The sequence below is a fragment of the Drosophila eugracilis genome, unplaced genomic scaffold, assembly GCF_018153835.1.
Source record: "Drosophila eugracilis isolate 14026-0451.02 unplaced genomic scaffold, ASM1815383v1 contig_1985, whole genome shotgun sequence".
Lineage (NCBI taxonomy): Eukaryota > Metazoa > Arthropoda > Insecta > Diptera > Drosophilidae > Drosophila > Drosophila eugracilis.
In genome coordinates this window covers 32,341-49,282 of record NW_024572849.1, presented here as the reverse complement: position 1 = coordinate 49,282, position 16,942 = coordinate 32,341, and the positions used below count along the sequence as shown (strand labels likewise).

Below are 16,942 nucleotides of genomic sequence, written 5' to 3'. Positions count from 1 at the left end.
CCTAATTGCAGTTCCAAAATATTGAGTCACTATATTTGTTTTTTATTAATTTATAGTTTTAGAATGGGCGCTGTTTATTAAAGTCGTCTTTAATTTTCAAAGAAATTCCAAACTCAGAAATCACTCTAATCGCTATATAGAAACACCAAATTAGAACAAATAAATATAGTTGACGGAAGTTATTTCCTTTACATTTACGTTAAAATAATATGCTTATAAAAAAATGTCATCTATTTCAAACATATACTACTATATTCTGTAAGGGGAAAACTATATTATTTCAGACAATTGGATTAAGATGGTGCTGCACATAGACATATTAGTTTATGGTTAGTAAAAGGTTTATCAATGCCATCACATATAAAGTTAGATATATTAGACTTATGGTAGTATAGCATATCATACATGTACTTTTCTATTGAAATATTACAGTTGCTATCCAGGCAGAAAATGGTACTGTTTAGTATAATAAGCATGATTCAATTTCATTTTTACTTAGAATAAGTATATTGAACTTTAATACCATTTATAGGTTTCAAACATACATCATATATTACTATATTCTGTAATGAGAAAAATATTTGATTTCAGAAAATTGAATTAAGATGGTGATGCACATTAACATCTTAAACATTAAAATCTTAACATTTGAGCTTTTTTAGTATATTTTTAGTAGTTTCTTACCGGAATAGTATATTAAGTTCAACGCCATCCGGCAACACTGGCGCTGCAATAGCGGCAAAAAAAGAGAATAATTTTTTGCCATTTACGTTGGCGTAAAGTTCTGTCGCACAACAATTATAAAGCTCGGCCAGCTGGGTTGGTAAGCGTTCCGTTCGCGATCAGTAAAAATAACTACAAGGATAATATAATCCTGTCGTGCGACATATATTTTTTGCACAACAGCCACACGGCGCAGTGTGTTTTGTTGTTTTTCGAAATTCGCAAAGTGTGTGTTTATTTGCGGTTGCGCTTGTGTGTGCGTGCTAGTGTGTTGGTGTGTGTGTTAGGTTGTGTTTTGGTATCCAGAGTGAGTTCATCCAAAAACGAAAAAAAAGGAAAAAGAAAATGTTATATGTTGAGAATATTATATTTGGGTCAAATCTGTGCTTGTGTATGTGTGTTTGTGCATATAACATACTCTTTTCTTTTTCCTTAATTTCCTTTCGTTTTACTTTCGTTTTCTTTGCGCCTTGTTGTTTTTCTGCTCGGCATGTTTGTTGTTGCTGTTGCACGCGCTTCTTCTGCCGGCGCAACTAATTCGATTTATTTATAAAACGTAGATTTATACAAGTTTAAATATTTTGCTCTAAACAAATGCAAAATAAAAACATGTATGTATGTCTATGTGTTTGTGTGTGTGACCTTCGTGCAATTTTCCAATTAGAAAAACGGGAAGCGACGTTGGTAAAGGAAGCGTCCAAGAGAGCGAGGTCCTGTGATAATGCAATCGGATCGCTTGTGTGTGTGTGTGTGTGTGTTCCTGTGCGGACATTTTCCGAGCTTTAATTCAATTTTCCGAGCAACAAGCACTTACGGTTTTAAAACAATTACACACCGGGCACTTTTACAGTTTGAAAGCTTTTTAATCAGGCAATTTACCCTTTTTTCCTTTTACCATCTAATTATTGGTTATTTTTTCCATTTCTGCTATATATGCATGTTTTTCCGTTTTATTTTTGCAGCACAAGAGCGGTGGCGGCGGACAGAGAAGAAATTAGAGAAAAACAAACCAAAAGACAGGGCAAATCAGTCTAGTCAACAAAAGCAGACCAAATGAGCACGCACTTCGAGACTAACGAGCAGCACAAACTAAGCCAAAAATAAAGCTAAAGATAAAAGAGAGAAAGAAAGCATCACACATACTGTATTGCACACACATCCTATTACACTGAGCGAAACAGTTAACAAAATCGGTGGCAAGATGCGGGTGGTGGCCATGGTCAGTGGCGGCAAGGATAGCTGCTACAACATGATGCAGTGCGTTGCCGAGGGTCACGAAATCGTTGCCCTGGCTAATCTGCATCCAAAGGATAGAGGTGAGTTGATAAAAGCGAAAAATTGAATCAAAAACGTAAATAATATATGTAGGGATTGAACTCGTCCTAGCCCCTACTCCTTATATATCCTAATTTTATTTGTTCTTCCACTTAGATATAGATTTAAAAACCATATAAAGATCAAACTTTTGGATAGAATATCAGAAGCTACATCATTAGTATCCTAATCCATATCTCGAAATCATTTCTGTTTCGATCAAGTATTCTTAGATCTTGTTTTTTGCCTTTAACTATCCCATTTTTAAAGAAAAAGCTCTTTTGATGTAGGCCAAGATTCCTCTAAGCATGTATATTGATATTGATATTTGTATTATTATTTGCAAAATCATTTACCATCGATTTGCCTTTGTTTGATCTCTAGCCGCTGTCTCAAAAATTGTTACTTTCCAGACGAACTGGACAGCTTTATGTACCAGACGGTCGGCCACATGGGCATCGAGATTCTGGCCAACGCCATGGGATTGCCACTATATCGTCGCGAAACCAAGGGCAAGAGCACCCAAACGGGCAAACAGTACGTGCCCACCGATGATGACGAGGTCGAGGATCTATATAGTCTGCTGGAGACATGCAAGGTGATTGATTATTTAATGATTGGTGTTGCCCCCATGCTACTTTACCATGGTATATTCCCCCCTCAAACTCAGATTAAAGTTGCTGATAAGAAAATTGGGTTCAAATTGGCTGCAATTGCTACAGGGGATACCCAGTCTTTTTTAAGGTTTGTCTGGTTCTTAAAATAGGTTGTTATATATTGGTTTATGGTTAGTAAAAGGTTTATCAGGGTTATCACATATAAAGTTTGATATATAAGGTTTATAGTATCACCTTTTGTTGGTTTCAATAGATATATTCTAGAAAACCTTACGCTAAGTCTAAAAGGGGTGCTGTTGTTTACTTTTCTATTAACTAATGTCATTGAAATCTGTATTACATTATATAATATCATTTATCTCTGATTGGGAAAAGTTGATTAGAGCTATTACATTACTTACAGAAAACAAAGAAAGAACATTTCTTTTTATCAAATAACTTGAAGTTCTTATAAAGAACTAAAGGTTATTGTAGATCTTAAGTGAAAAAACAGAATAATAGAATTATTTTTAATTTAAAGAATATAATATAAAAAAAAATATTTTTTTTTACTCTGTAATGTGCTTGTGGGTTTATCAGATCTGCGATTTAGTTTATATATCCGCGTTTGTTGTACCGTGTCCTTGGGTCTTCCTCATTTCTCCTTCCTCATCATCAATCAAAACCAACTGCAGTCCCCTCAGATTGCAACTGCAACCACACAAACCGCTTCGTAATTGGGTGGCATTATATACACAACGACATCTCGACATGGGAAGTCGCCGGGCGGTAATCTTATCGCGATGCCCGGCCAATCGAGACGGAACTGTTGCCGTGTGCACGTGAAGCAATATAAATAAATAAATAAATAAAAAAAAACAGACATAAAAAACCAACAAAAAATGAATGAAAAAAAAAATATTGTCCTAGCCAAAACAATAACAATATGAATAAAGTCTATAAATTGTTTATTTACTTCTTAAAACTGCAAGAAAATCGATTTTTTTATGATGATTACAGTTTGGCAGGCTATTGGCATTAATAATAATAATAAAGCGTAGCTTATCAGTATGACTCAATTGCACTCAAACTGTAATTAAAATTTTTGCATTCGCTTAGCTGATATCGCGGCTTGTCTGGTTTTTTATTTTAATTTTTGTTTTTTCGTTATTACCCGTCACTCGATTATAATACAATTTAATATGCTTTTGAGCTGATAGGAAATTAATTACATTCGGAAAATCCCCTTTATAAGAACTAAAGTCTTGCTTTTTCCTGTTAGAAAACCTTAAGAAATTTATAGGAAATTGGTTATGAACTTTTGTATTTTTGAAAATATATCATATTTGATATCTTAGCTAACTAAATAATTAAATATTTTATAAATTTTTGTTTCATAATTCAACACCAAACAGCACGAACTTCAGGTAGATGCGGTGGCCGTTGGAGCCATCCTTTCGGATTACCAACGCGTACGCGTGGAGAACGTTTGCAGCCGCCTGAACCTGATATCCCTGGCCTATTTGTGGAGGAGAGATCAGACTGAATTGCTGCAGGAGATGATCGACTGCCAGGTGCATGCCATCATAATTAAGGTAACAAATGAATCAAACTTAAAGTTTTTAGACAGTTAAAGAAAAAAAAACACTTTCCATTGGCAGTATCATTATCAGTGATGGTTGAGGGTTATAAATGTTGATATAGATTGGTTTCATAATCAATTTTCATAACCTGAGTTCCCTTCAGCTGAGTTGTCGTTTGTGCTAAATTTAGATCATGTAAACAAACGCCCAAGTTGCTCAGCTGAAAATGATCTATTTCACCTGAATTCCTCTCCATTTTGTCACTTGCAACGTTTGTAAAAATACAAAATACAAACTACTATTAGTACTATTTGCTTTTCAATTTGAATCTGTATTGTATGGAAATTAACAACATAGTAAAGTTTACTATAACTACTATTCGTTGGCGAATGAAAAATGAGTTGCTTAAGTTAAACAAGAAATCATTTTATATAAAATTTTAAAAAGAAAGAAAGATCTTCTTCGAAACCATGGAAAGTGTTTTTGTTTTTAGCAATATTTTGTATATACCTTCACCCCATCCGCTTAACCGCTTTTGTGGTGCCATTTCCATCTCCTCCCCCTCCCTCATTGATAACCCGGACATACAGGTGGCTGCCCTGGGCCTCGTGCCGGATCGACACCTGGGCAAATCGCTGCGAGAGATGCAGCCGCATTTGTTGAAGATGCGCGACAAGTATGGACTGAATGTATGCGGCGAGGGTGGCGAATATGAGACATTCACCTTGGATTGCCCATTATTTCGTCAACGTATCGTTGTCGAGGACATCCAGACGATCATCAGCAGTGCAGATCCCATTTGCCCCGTTGGCTATATTAATTTCACCAAATTAACGCTGCAGCCAAAGGAGGCGGCGGGCGCGGCCAGCGGCGGCGGCAGCGGCAACGATGTGGTGGTGTTCGTGAAACGTTCGCTCGACTATATAAGCGATTTGAACGAATCAACGTACAGTGACCTCAGTGATCCCGATTTTAGTGAAACAGAATTGGAGCTGATCGAAAAGGAGACTAGACTGCGCGAATCGCTTAGCCAAAGTGAGCTGATATCGCGCAGTAACTCCTTTGGCCGCCATCTGGCCGCCACCGCCTCCTCGCCAATACCCATTGTCACGAAGAGCGCCAGCGTCGACGAGCCCACAGCGGCGGCGGCGACGATTTTAGGCGGAGGTGGAGGAGGAATTGGTCCACCACCATTCTGTTCTACCTCAGCCTGTGCGTCCATGCTGCTAACGACCACCGCCGATGGCATGAGCAGTTTGGCCAGCTCACAAAGTCAGGGCGGTGGCCATGGACTCGGGAGCAGTACGGCCGCCGTTTGCGGCTCGCTGTCGCTGGCCATCTCCTCGCTTGGGCTCAGCGCCAATACTTGCTGTCATCCTGGAGGTGGAACTGGAGGAGGTATAGGATTAGGAGGATTAGGAGGAGCACCATCGGCCGCCACACAACCGCCCAGTCCGCTGAAGTACGAGCGGGAATTCCGTCCACTGGTCAACGAGGCCAGAGCGGCCATCAATGCCAAGGGCTGGATGTGGCTGGCGGGCATACAGGGTATCCAAAGAGTCTCTATTGCATCTCTATACTATCTCTTTCAAAGGGCACGGTGGTCATTAGACGAGCTTAGAAACATAACAATTTTTGATTTTTCTTTACAATTTTCATTTTGCAACTTTATTACTTCTGAAACAAAGGTTCTAATTTCTAAAAAATCTAATAAAATATTTCCTTTAGTTTCATCTAAAATCAATAAGGATAACTTTTTCAAATGACCACCGTGTTTTCCAATTTTATTTCTTAACAAAATGATTGCTAACCCATTGCTTAATCCCTTGGCAGGCTCCGGATCGGAGGGCATTGAGCAGGGCATGGAACAGGCCCTGGACACATTACGCGATATGTGCCACGCCAAGGGCTATGATCTGCAGGATCTGTGCTATGTCACCCTCTACGTACGCTCCATTGGCGAGTATCCGGCTTTGAATCGAGTCTATCATCGCGCCTTCGACTTCCATAATCCACCAACGCGTGTATGCGTTGAGTGTCCGCTGCCTGATGGTTGCCATGTGGTGATGGAGGCCATTGCCTACCGTCAGCCAGTGGCTGGAACGATATCCAGTGCCGAGGAAAGAGATCGTGAGGGCGAGGAGACTGCGGCGGCTTTGCTTAATGGTCGCCGAAACACGATGCATGTCCAGGGCATCTCACATTGGGCGCCAGCCAACATTGGGCCATATAGCCAGTCCACCAGGGTGAGAGTTTACATATATAGAAATCATATCATTGGATACAACCGAAGATATTTATCACTGCTACATCTATCGTAAATATAATTACCGAACTAATCAATAATCCCTTGCAGATTGGCGACATTACTTACATTTCCGGCCAGATCGCACTGGTGCCCGGCAGCATGACAATCATCGAGGGCGGTATCCGACCGCAGTGCAAGCTCACGTTGCGCCACATCAGTCGCATTGCCAAGGCGATGAATGCCCATGGCCAGCTGCGTGATGTGGTCCACGGCATTTGCTTTGTTACCCATCCGGCATTCATTGCCGAGGCGCGTCGCCAGTGGGAGCGCCGCACCACCAATGCCATTATGGATTACATAGTACTGCCGGCACTGCCGCGAGAGGCACTCGTGGAGTGGCAAGTGTGGGCCCATACGCACAACGATCGTTTCGACTGTAAGTGACAGCAAAAAGTGGCAAGAAGTTTGTTATTTTTGAAATCTAATCTTCTGTTTTTTTTAGATGAGGAGACTGGCTGTTCGGTGGGTGACTTTACCATCTCGATACGTCGTCGCTGGAACTATGAGAATAACTGTGCGGCCATTGTCTGCTATGTGTCCACTGGCCTGGCCTCGTCCACCACCCAATTGACCCAGCTGAGCGATGATATATTGGGCAATCACTGTCGTCTAGCGCAATCGGTTAGTGCGGAGCATCTGGACGAGATCCTGTCGTATGTGGTAAATCGTCTCCTTAAAGACTATCCGCTGGCCAAGAAGCAGACTCAGCAGCCAGCGAATTCGGGTACACCACCTGCCACGCCGACTCAACCGGGTGGCGCTGGCGGAGATCAGCATCAGCCACTGCCGGCGATTCATTTGAAATTGTTCTATCAAGTGAATGCCGCACCGGCAACGGATCTGCTGCTTCAGGCTCTGCACGATTTCCGTCTCAAGTGCCAGGATATGGCCGCCATTGTCTATACAGTGCTGCCAGCATGCAGCTTGCACAACTTCAGTACGTTCCTGTCCATCTGCGGGGTGAGGCATGAGTAGGAGCCTTTTCTCCACGCGCAAGGAGTTGGAGGATGAGGATAAGGATATGATGATGATAAGAAGGAAAATGATGAAACAATTTGCTGCCACCGCACCAAGCAGAACACAGAATATATATATATATACAAACACCACTATATATACACATACGGATATATGTATATTGGATGGGTCTCTATTTGGTTTGACAATGAAACGCATTGGCAGAAAGTAATCTTTGGAAATATACGAGTCAGTTCGCCTCTAAAGTGTTTCCTTTAAAAGTTTCTATGTTCAGTCTTTTTGTACACTTTAAATTATAAGTTCCGAAAAAAGTTTAAGTTGTCAGAGAAAACAAACTTAAACCAACAATATTTATGAGATTTTTTTTATACTGTTCAACATTTTCCCTTAAATTATGTCACGAATTTATATGATCTTAAATCAAATCCAAGGCCAACTGCCACGTATTATCCACAGATTACTTTATTGTCGCACAATTTTTCATTTTGCAAAAACAATACAAATCGACCCTATTAAAATGTAAAATCAGCTTGCCCTCTGTTGATATTGTTAACTAGCAGACGATCCTAAGATCGGGAAGATACCGTAGAGCCTGCATGCTGCATCCATAGAATAGAACACTTCGTGTCGCAGTTTCGGACCAAAACTCTCTCACAAAAGATACAAAAAGAAAAACAAAAAAAAAAACCCACACACACACACACTCAAAATCGGATCTATGCAACTCAAGTGTTTCAGCAACTAAGCGATGGAAAAACCAAGCATACAAATTCAATTCAAAGCAACTTTATATATTATATACGATGAAAGCAAACCTTTTTTGTGCACTCTATTGCCAAAAAAAAAAAAAGAAATGAAAAGAAGCAAGCAAAAAAAAACACAAAAAATAACAAACAACTGTAACTATACTCTTATACAACTATTAACTATTAATCGTTTTTCGATGTGCTTTTCTTTACGCTCCGAATTTTTTATATACATATATTATATAAATGTACATCTCAGCGATTTTTGTTCACTTTTCAAATAGCCACAAAACAAAACTTTTGACCAAAAAAAAAAAGAGAGAGAAAAAACACACTCGGAAAAAAAAACGACAGCATTGTAAAGCAATTGGTTTTTTTTATATGTCGTTAAGCTTTAAATATCGTGGAGAGCAGATGATGTGGCCCATTCTTCGACCACGTCGCATCATTTTCATTATCAATAATCCGAATGTAGCAAATTCGCCATAAAGAACCTAGTTTTTATCATCCAATTATATTTTTTTTTATTTTTGTTTTTTGATAGATATGAAAATTACCGAATAGAGATTATTGAATGTGTTGCTTAAAGTACAACTTGTCCATAGATTTTCCTGCACAATCTGCGAAGCAAAACAAAACGATTTTGGTTTAATTCCAAAACCAAAATTTGTTCGACATAATATAATATAATTTTATAATGTAAAATACGATACGATACGATATCGATGGGGCGCTGAGCGGGGAAATGATAAAAATGATAATGAGAAAAAAAAAGATTATTACATGCTATTATGTATTGTTATGAAAATATATTGATATTGATTGAGTGTCATTACAAAAGTCGAAACAAAAACCAAAGAAACACTGGGCGTTCTTTTATTCTCGGGCGGATGCAAGCTGATAAGCCTTGCTGGTCTAAATATATGTTCATATGCTTTACTGTATCATATATACTGTGGAATCAGTCTTATCGCCAGCACTTTGATTTATTAAAAATATCATTTTAAATGAAATGCCTCCTAGAAAGTGCCAGATATACGTGGTGTTTTCTGGCAAGGCATTTATGTATCTTTTGGATTAACCCAAATTAGTCATGATTTGTGTAATATCATTAGGTAATCTCTATGATTTTTAAATGTATTTTTATATTTAAAATTAACCAATGCGCGATTTATTGGATTCAATTACTTTTTTTAGAATTCAAATTATAATGGTTAACATTATTATAACTTATTATTATGGAATGTTTTAGTAATTTATCATGTCATGATTCTGGAAAAGACTGGAGAAATCAAGGGCTTATTATACAAGAAAATATAACTTATTAATAGGAGTTTATTTTTACATTTATGTACCTATTTTTAGATTTGATCAATTTTTTTTTTGTACATATATATTTTAAATTGATCATTATTTTATATTCAGAAATATTTACTGGTTCATTAACTAAAAGTTTTATCCAAGTTTAAGAGTTAGTTCTACCCATTTCATAAGATAAATTTCTAGTTTTATACATTGGAAATTGTATCTGTAATACAAAATATTTATAACTTTTATTTTGTTGAAAAGAGATATAGGAGATAAAAAATAAGTTAACATGATAAAAGTTCAAATAAACTTATTTAATTCGGTTTACATATAGTTTTTATGAGAAATATGGTTTCTATACCCACATACTTTTATTTAAAAAAACGAAATAACGTGATCGCAGTGATATTTACATAACTTAAACAATATTTTACTCAGCTTTATATTTAATACAAAATTTATCATACATTCTTAAGATAATAAGTAAGTTCTTTGCTTTGTTTAAGTCATTACTTTGATAGCAAAATTTTAAATGTTGAAAATGTCAACATATTGTTAATAATTACGCCCCACTTAAAGAAAATAACGGTAAACCTCTAGATCCAGCTGGAAGCTTAACGGTTAACCTGGGGCAACGTACACGTCAGTACGTCAGCATGACTTACTTAAGGCAAACGCATATTTGCATCAGACAAACCAAACACCAGAAAAAATAAGGCCAAACATCTCACTCTCTCCTCTCCGAAAATGTTTGGGTAAACAAATAGTGAAAAGCTTTGAGAGAGAGTTGACCTTAGTGGGCGGTACCTTAGCGCCTGCGACACGTCAGTAATAGAGGTGGAAGAAATGTTACAAATTTATCGCCTGAAATGAAATTAAAATAAACCAGAATGTTTTTTGAATAAGAGAAAATTTTAGTTTAACTTAAAAGTGCGACATTTATATATATTTAATATTCTTTCTTTAAAAACGCAGTGTACTATAATATGTATCATAAATAACAAACTTAGTTTAAAGTTTTATATTATAACGTGATATTTGTTTGACATATTCGATTGCTGAAGACCTATCGATGTTTCGAGAAAACGAAAAGCATCGACACGTCAGTGATACGTTGGAGCAAAGAGCAATAAATAGCCGTGGAGCAGAGAGCGATAATCAGTTTCAAAACAAAAGTACAAGGAATAACAGCACAGCAAAAGAGAAACGCGATTTATTTAAATAAAAAATATATTCCAATAAGAACAACGTAACGCGCTGTGACCGCAAATATAAACAAATAACGTTACATTCCCATTAGATCAATTAAAACCAAGCCAAAAAACAACAAAGACTACACTACTGTGACAAAAAAGTGACAATTAACTAAATAAGTGAATATTTTTTTTAATAGTTTAAGTTAGCAAATGTAAGTATACAAAACAAATTTCGTCTTTGATATCTATAATAGTGTGTTGTATGTTGTTGGGATCATAAAAATTCAAAGTATCAAAGATAGTATATTTATATATAAAAAACCGACAACTGAATAAGTGAACAAGTAAATACATTTTTTTTTGTGTTTTTTTGTTTTTTTTTTTGTTGTGTTCCGCAGTTATTGAAAGTTAGTGGCCAAACACTTTATAAATATGTTAGTTTTGCCAGCTTGGATAACTGATTTAAAAGTACTAAAAGTTTTTAATTTCGTTCTAAGGGACTACAACTAATGAAAAACAGTCTATATTTTCTTTGAATGCTCTGTTGCTGATATATTTCATTCAGCTTTTAAATAAAATGCCAGTTTATTCCTCATGAATTGTGATAGAAGAACCAATAACTAAGATGACGAATATAAAGGGTTATCTAGGCAGCATTGTAACATTTGACATGTTTATCAAGCCATACATCATTTAAACAATAAAGTCCAGTTACAAGTATTTTAAATATTCCCAAAGTAAAGTATTAAGTTGGGCAAATCTTTTTTTTCAAAAGGCTGTTATTTGCTGGCCAAACGCAAGTTTTCCAACACTGAACCACCACTGACGTGTCTTTTTGGGCCCAGAGTTGCAAGCGTGTATGTGTAAGTGTGCCGCAACGTGTCACTGTGTGCGTGCGTAGAAAGCGCCGGCAAAAAAGCCAGAAAAGCAGCAGCCACATATTCTACTGCTCTGTCAGTTCCATTTGAAGCGTCGAGAAAGCACATTAAACCGAAACAAGAATTAAATTGTGAGTCGTTAAACTATAAGTGTAAGTGTTTAATAAAAAAGAAAAACACCAAGACAAAGAATAAATACAGTTTGCAAATTTGCAAACAATAACTGGAAAATGCAATTGCACTGTCAGAATATTCGTGAAGAGGAAAAAGGAGAGCGGTAGGGCCACCAACACAAATACACTGCAACTTTATAGTCGCCATGTTGGCAAAAGTAGGGCCCCAAAAAAAAAAAAGTTGCCAGCACGTGCCCAAAAATAAATAGAAACGTGCGAATTCAATTTTATTGCAGTTGCATTCAATAAAAAACCCAACCAATGACGTGGTGGCCGTGACGCGTTAAATATGTTAATTTACAAATAACAAGTTCGGTGAATGAACTTTGTCTTCTTCTTCGATTTATTAGTTTTCAATAGTTAAAGCTTAAATATATTCGTAGTCCTTTGTTTTTTTTTTTTACAGTAAATTTACAGTTTATTCCACATGAATTTTTTTAAAGAGCGAAAAGCGCCTGCGCATTTTGCTGTCTGTGTGAGGGGGTGTAGGTCTGTGCGTTTGTGTGTGCGCTCAATCCGCTTGGTACACGTCATTTATTTGGCAGATTTTTAAGCTCTACGCTTTGCTCTCTCATCGCTGGCCAAAAAGTACACGTCAGTGTGGCATAGAAACAAAAGAAATAAGTCTTAGTGGTTTAGCTATAAACAGCTGTGCAAATTCTGCTGTTTGTGTGGAAGGGGTGGGGAGACTTTCTCCAAGTGCGTGAAAGAACCAAAAGAAAATAACCAGTTTTTTTTTTTTTGCTGCTCTCTCGCCGGCAGCATTCTCTCCCTTCCTTTCTCACTCTTCTTAAGAAAGAACCAGAAAAATGTTACACGTATACAAAATTCGTTACTCTCTCAAAATATTTCTCTCTCTTGGCGACGTCGACGTCGGTCAATGTCAGCAGAACAGAGATGAGCGTAGCGCTTAGCAGTTGCCGGGCAGTTAGCCATTGGAGTAGACGTGTTCTATAACTGATCTTCACTATATAATTTATATAGTTATAAAAGGTACTGATATTGGTAGTATTGTTTTAAAAAAGAATGTGGCTGTCAAAGTGGCACAGTTAACGGTAAACCGTTGACAGTTTACAATCCGGCCGACGTCATCTGTAAAGGTTCTCTCTTTCAGAAAAGAGTGAATGTGCGTGCGTGTGTGTGTGAATGATTGTGTTGACGTGTACAATAAGCCGAGCTTGAAATATTTTTGGGCCGAAAATTAATAAAGAATTTCTTTTGTATTTGCAGTTACTCTAAAAGATCTTCAATATGAGGTTATGCATATTACTGGCTGTCGTGGCCTTCGTTGGCCTCTCGCTGGGCGAGGAGAAGAAGGAAAAGGACAAGGAGCTGGGCACAGTGATCGGCATTGATTTGGGTACCACATACTCCTGGTAAGTAGAAAATACAATAGGAATTTCAAATTCCGTAGAAAACCTTCGACCTCGAAACCTCTTTATGGCCACGTGAAGATAAAATCTACACCGATCATTAATTAGTGATTTTGCTGCCGTCATTAGCTATTTAGATCAGAGATTAATAAGCCTTTTTTATTTAAAATTGTCTAGTTTGTAATACAGATCATTAACTAAGCTGATTTTCGTTAAAACTTTAATGAAAATGTATGAATAGAACACTTTAGTTAACAAGATTTAAGGGTTTTGAATTAAAATGTCTTTAAAAATACTTGAAAATGTGTTAAATCGTATTAGTTCATAAAACACTTTATTTCCTTCAAACATTTACTGCTAATTAATTTTAGTTTTTGTGAAATCACTTCCACGTGCGCATATCATAAGTAATTTTTGCTGTAGCTCGAGGTTCAAGTTCAATTTTTACAATATTCACTCGTGTAGATGGGTATCTCCCTGTCCCATGCTAAGTGTTCAAGCAAATACCTAGTATACCAAGTTTCCATTTATGTGATAGCTTACTAATTTTAACATTTCTTTTCTTATAGCGTTGGTGTTTACAAGAACGGACGCGTTGAGATCATTGCCAACGATCAGGGTAACCGTATCACTCCCTCTTACGTTGCTTTCACCGCTGATGGTGAGCGTCTCATTGGAGATGCCGCCAAGAATCAGCTGACCACCAATCCCGAGAACACGGTGTTCGATGCCAAGCGTCTGATCGGTCGCGAATGGTCCGACACCAATGTCCAGCACGACATCAAGTTCTTCCCATTCAAGGTTGTCGAAAAGAACTCGAAGCCCCACATCAGCGTTGACACGTCGCAGGGCGCCAAGGTGTTCGCTCCTGAGGAAATCTCCGCTATGGTTCTGGGCAAGATGAAGGAAACCGCTGAAGCCTATTTGGGCAAGAAGGTCACCCATGCCGTCGTCACCGTGCCTGCCTACTTCAACGATGCCCAGCGTCAGGCTACCAAGGATGCTGGTGTTATTGCCGGTCTGCAGGTTATGCGTATCATTAACGAACCCACTGCTGCTGCTATTGCTTACGGTCTGGACAAGAAGGAAGGCGAGAAGAACGTGCTGGTGTTCGATTTGGGCGGCGGTACCTTCGATGTCTCCCTTCTGACCATCGATAACGGAGTTTTCGAGGTGGTGGCCACCAACGGTGATACTCATTTGGGTGGTGAGGACTTCGATCAGCGTGTTATGGATCACTTCATCAAGCTGTACAAGAAGAAGAAGGGCAAGGATATCCGCAAGGACAACCGTGCTGTTCAGAAGCTGCGTCGTGAAGTTGAGAAGGCTAAGCGTGCTCTGTCTGGTTCCCACCAGGTCCGCATTGAAATCGAATCGTTCTTCGAGGGTGATGACTTCTCCGAGACCCTGACCCGTGCCAAGTTCGAGGAGCTGAACCTGGATCTGTTCCGTTCTACCCTGAAGCCAGTGCAGAAGGTGCTCGAGGATGCTGACATGAACAAGAAGGACGTGCACGAGATTGTGCTGGTCGGTGGCTCCACTCGTATCCCCAAGGTGCAGCAGCTGGTTAAGGACTTCTTCGGCGGCAAGGAACCATCCCGAGGTATCAACCCCGATGAGGCTGTGGCTTATGGTGCTGCTGTCCAGGCTGGTGTGCTCTCTGGCGAACAGGATACTGATGCTATTGTGCTGCTTGATGTTAACCCACTGACCATGGGTATTGAGACCGTTGGAGGTGTCATGACCAAGCTGATTCCCCGCAACACTGTCATCCCAACCAAGAAGTCGCAGGTGTTCTCGACTGCTTCCGATAACCAACATACCGTCACCATTCAGGTGTACGAAGGCGAGCGTCCCATGACCAAGGACAACCATCTGCTGGGCAAATTCGATCTGACTGGCATTCCACCAGCACCTCGTGGCATTCCCCAGATTGAGGTTTCGTTCGAGATCGACGCCAACGGCATCCTGCAGGTCAGTGCCGAGGACAAGGGTACCGGTAACAAGGAAAAGATTGTGATCACCAACGACCAGAACCGTCTGACGCCCGAGGATATCGATCGTATGATCCACGATGCCGAGAAGTTCGCCGATGAGGACAAGAAGCTGAAGGAGCGTGTGGAGTCCCGCAACGAGCTGGAGTCTTATGCCTACAGTCTGAAGAACCAGATCGGTGACAAGGACAAGCTGGGTGCTAAGCTGAGCGACGAGGAGAAGACCAAGCTGGAGTCGGCCATCGATGAGTCGATCAAATGGCTGGAACAGAATCCCGATGCTGATCCTGAGGAGTACAAGAAGCAGAAGAAGGATCTGGAAGCTATCGTTCAGCCAGTGATCGCTAAGCTGTACCAGGGTGCTGGTGGTGCTCCACCACCAGAGGGCGGCGAGGATGCCGATCTCAAGGACGAGCTGTAAGATGGCCCTAGCACACACACACACAGCCCAGCCCACATCCATTCGAGATCATAGTGTTGGAATTAATTCAGACTGATTAAACAATTATAACTTAATTGCAAACGCAGTAGCCACAACAACAAGAGAAACAAGCAAATATAGCAGAGACCACAAAACAAACAAAAGCAAACAGATAATAACTAATTTACAGCCCTCAGCAGCCACACCCCCGGCCTTACGCCCATCCATTCGACCTTTAAGGCAAAATTTCCAAACAAACAAAAAACCTCCACCCCTTTAGAAAAAACAAAAACACAATCCTTTTTTTATAATTTTTTTTTTTTCTACGCATTAATTTAAAAGTATTTTTTGTCAAAAAAAAAAAGAATATGAGAAATGTAATAACGATTTATTCGAGTGTTCCTCGCATTTCTCGCCTCCTTCCGCCCACTTCCCCCACGTTAGCTGCATAATTATGTAAAACTGTAAATTTTTTTTATATATATACACATAACTGTGACGACTGTAAGCCCCGAGATCCCCAAGGAGTCGCAAATCAATAGGTTTAGCCTAGCCTACGGATTATGTAAAGCGGAAGCAACAAACAAACAACATAAAAAGAAACACAAAAAACACAGACAAATGTTATATGTATAAGCGTGTAATAGTCCGATTTTACTGTAACATTCAAATTTTATATTTCGAAAACTCAAAATATCAAATGTGAATGTGCAGTGAATCCGAACTATATAAAAGAGATATAGAGAAGAGCACAGGGAGCTGCGGGTCGTGCGGAGAATATAGGTCGATGAGAATGCAAATGGCAAGAGATAAACCACAAAATCACAAGAAAACCACTAAAAAAAAAAAGCACAGGCAACACCATCAGCCAGGCTTTATAAAAGGATTCTTCGATTTTACGAAGGATTTTCTAATTTATTTAAAAATAAAATAAAAAAAAATTGAAAAAAGAAAATAAACTGACTTGTATTTTGGATGATATTACAGCTGCAGAGGAAAAAAGTGGATTTTGAAATTAAAGGAATCTTATAAAATTCAAAGATTTGTATAATCCCCGATTGGGGATCAACTCTTCTTGATAGCTTTATAAATGTTTCCCAAAAATACAAACATTTTATCGGTTTTTCTTTCATCTTTATTGTTTTCTCTCCATTCGCTGGCATCGAAAATCATCATCATTTCCTTGCGCATCATCATCATATTAACCTTATTTTCTGTTTTTGCTATATAATTCCTGCGATAACGGTATTATCTTCTCACGCCAACGGCTTTCTCATTATTTGTTTTGTTTTAATCTTAATTATTCTTAAATACATTAAAAAAATACATAAAATATTTTGTTGGTTTCTGT

The 16,942-nt window shown here is 38.6% G+C and overlaps 2 protein-coding genes across 7 annotated transcripts; both read left to right on the top strand.

The window, feature by feature from the left end:
- Positions 1 to 693: 693 nt before the first annotated feature.
- On the top strand, positions 694 to 8,506 carry LOC108104355. 3 transcript variants are annotated; one of them, XM_017210362.2, is made up of 8 exons: positions 694 to 819; positions 1,686 to 2,039; positions 2,451 to 2,635; positions 4,049 to 4,228; positions 4,807 to 5,764; positions 6,050 to 6,462; positions 6,573 to 6,900; positions 6,967 to 8,506. In XM_017210362.2, the coding sequence occupies exons 2-8, from the start codon at positions 1,925 to 1,927 to the stop codon at positions 7,497 to 7,499; spliced, it is 2,712 nt and encodes a 903-aa protein (XP_017065851.1). In that variant the 5' UTR covers positions 694 to 819; positions 1,686 to 1,924; the 3' UTR covers positions 7,500 to 8,506. The 3 variants fall into 3 exon arrangements, with proteins under 3 accessions (XP_017065851.1, XP_017065849.1, XP_017065852.1); XM_017210360.2 differs by having other exon boundaries at positions 694 to 823; XM_017210363.2 differs by lacking the exon at positions 694 to 819 and adding an exon at positions 1,012 to 1,030.
- Positions 8,507 to 10,710: 2,204 nt separating this feature from the next.
- LOC108104346 (endoplasmic reticulum chaperone BiP) lies at positions 10,711 to 16,546 on the top strand. 4 transcript variants are annotated; one of them, XM_017210344.2, is made up of 3 exons: positions 10,711 to 10,964; positions 13,034 to 13,179; positions 13,746 to 16,546. In XM_017210344.2, exons 2-3 carry the CDS (start codon positions 13,055 to 13,057, stop codon positions 15,589 to 15,591), a joined length of 1,971 nt encoding a protein of 656 aa, XP_017065833.1. In that variant the 5' UTR covers positions 10,711 to 10,964; positions 13,034 to 13,054; the 3' UTR covers positions 15,592 to 16,546. The 4 variants fall into 4 exon arrangements, with proteins under 4 accessions (XP_017065833.1, XP_017065835.1, XP_017065834.1 ...); XM_017210346.2 differs by lacking the exon at positions 10,711 to 10,964 and adding an exon at positions 11,647 to 11,761; XM_017210345.2 differs by lacking the exon at positions 10,711 to 10,964 and adding an exon at positions 11,667 to 11,782.
- The last annotated feature ends 396 nt before the right edge of the window (positions 16,547 to 16,942 follow it).

Coding starts and splice junctions, on each gene's coding strand:
- LOC108104346 (XM_017210344.2), top strand. CDS start 13,055: ATGAGGTTATGCATATTACTGGCTGTCGTGGCCTTCGTTGGCCTCTCG. Junction 13,180..13,745: donor TTGGGTACCACATACTCCTG/GTAAGTAGAAAA, acceptor CTTTTCTTATAG/CGTTGGTGTTTACAAGAACG.
- LOC108104355 (XM_017210362.2), top strand. CDS start 1,925: ATGCGGGTGGTGGCCATGGTCAGTGGCGGCAAGGATAGCTGCTACAAC. Junction 6,463..6,572: donor CATATAGCCAGTCCACCAGG/GTGAGAGTTTAC, acceptor AATCCCTTGCAG/ATTGGCGACATTACTTACAT. Junction 6,901..6,966: donor GCACAACGATCGTTTCGACT/GTAAGTGACAGC, acceptor TGTTTTTTTTAG/ATGAGGAGACTGGCTGTTCG.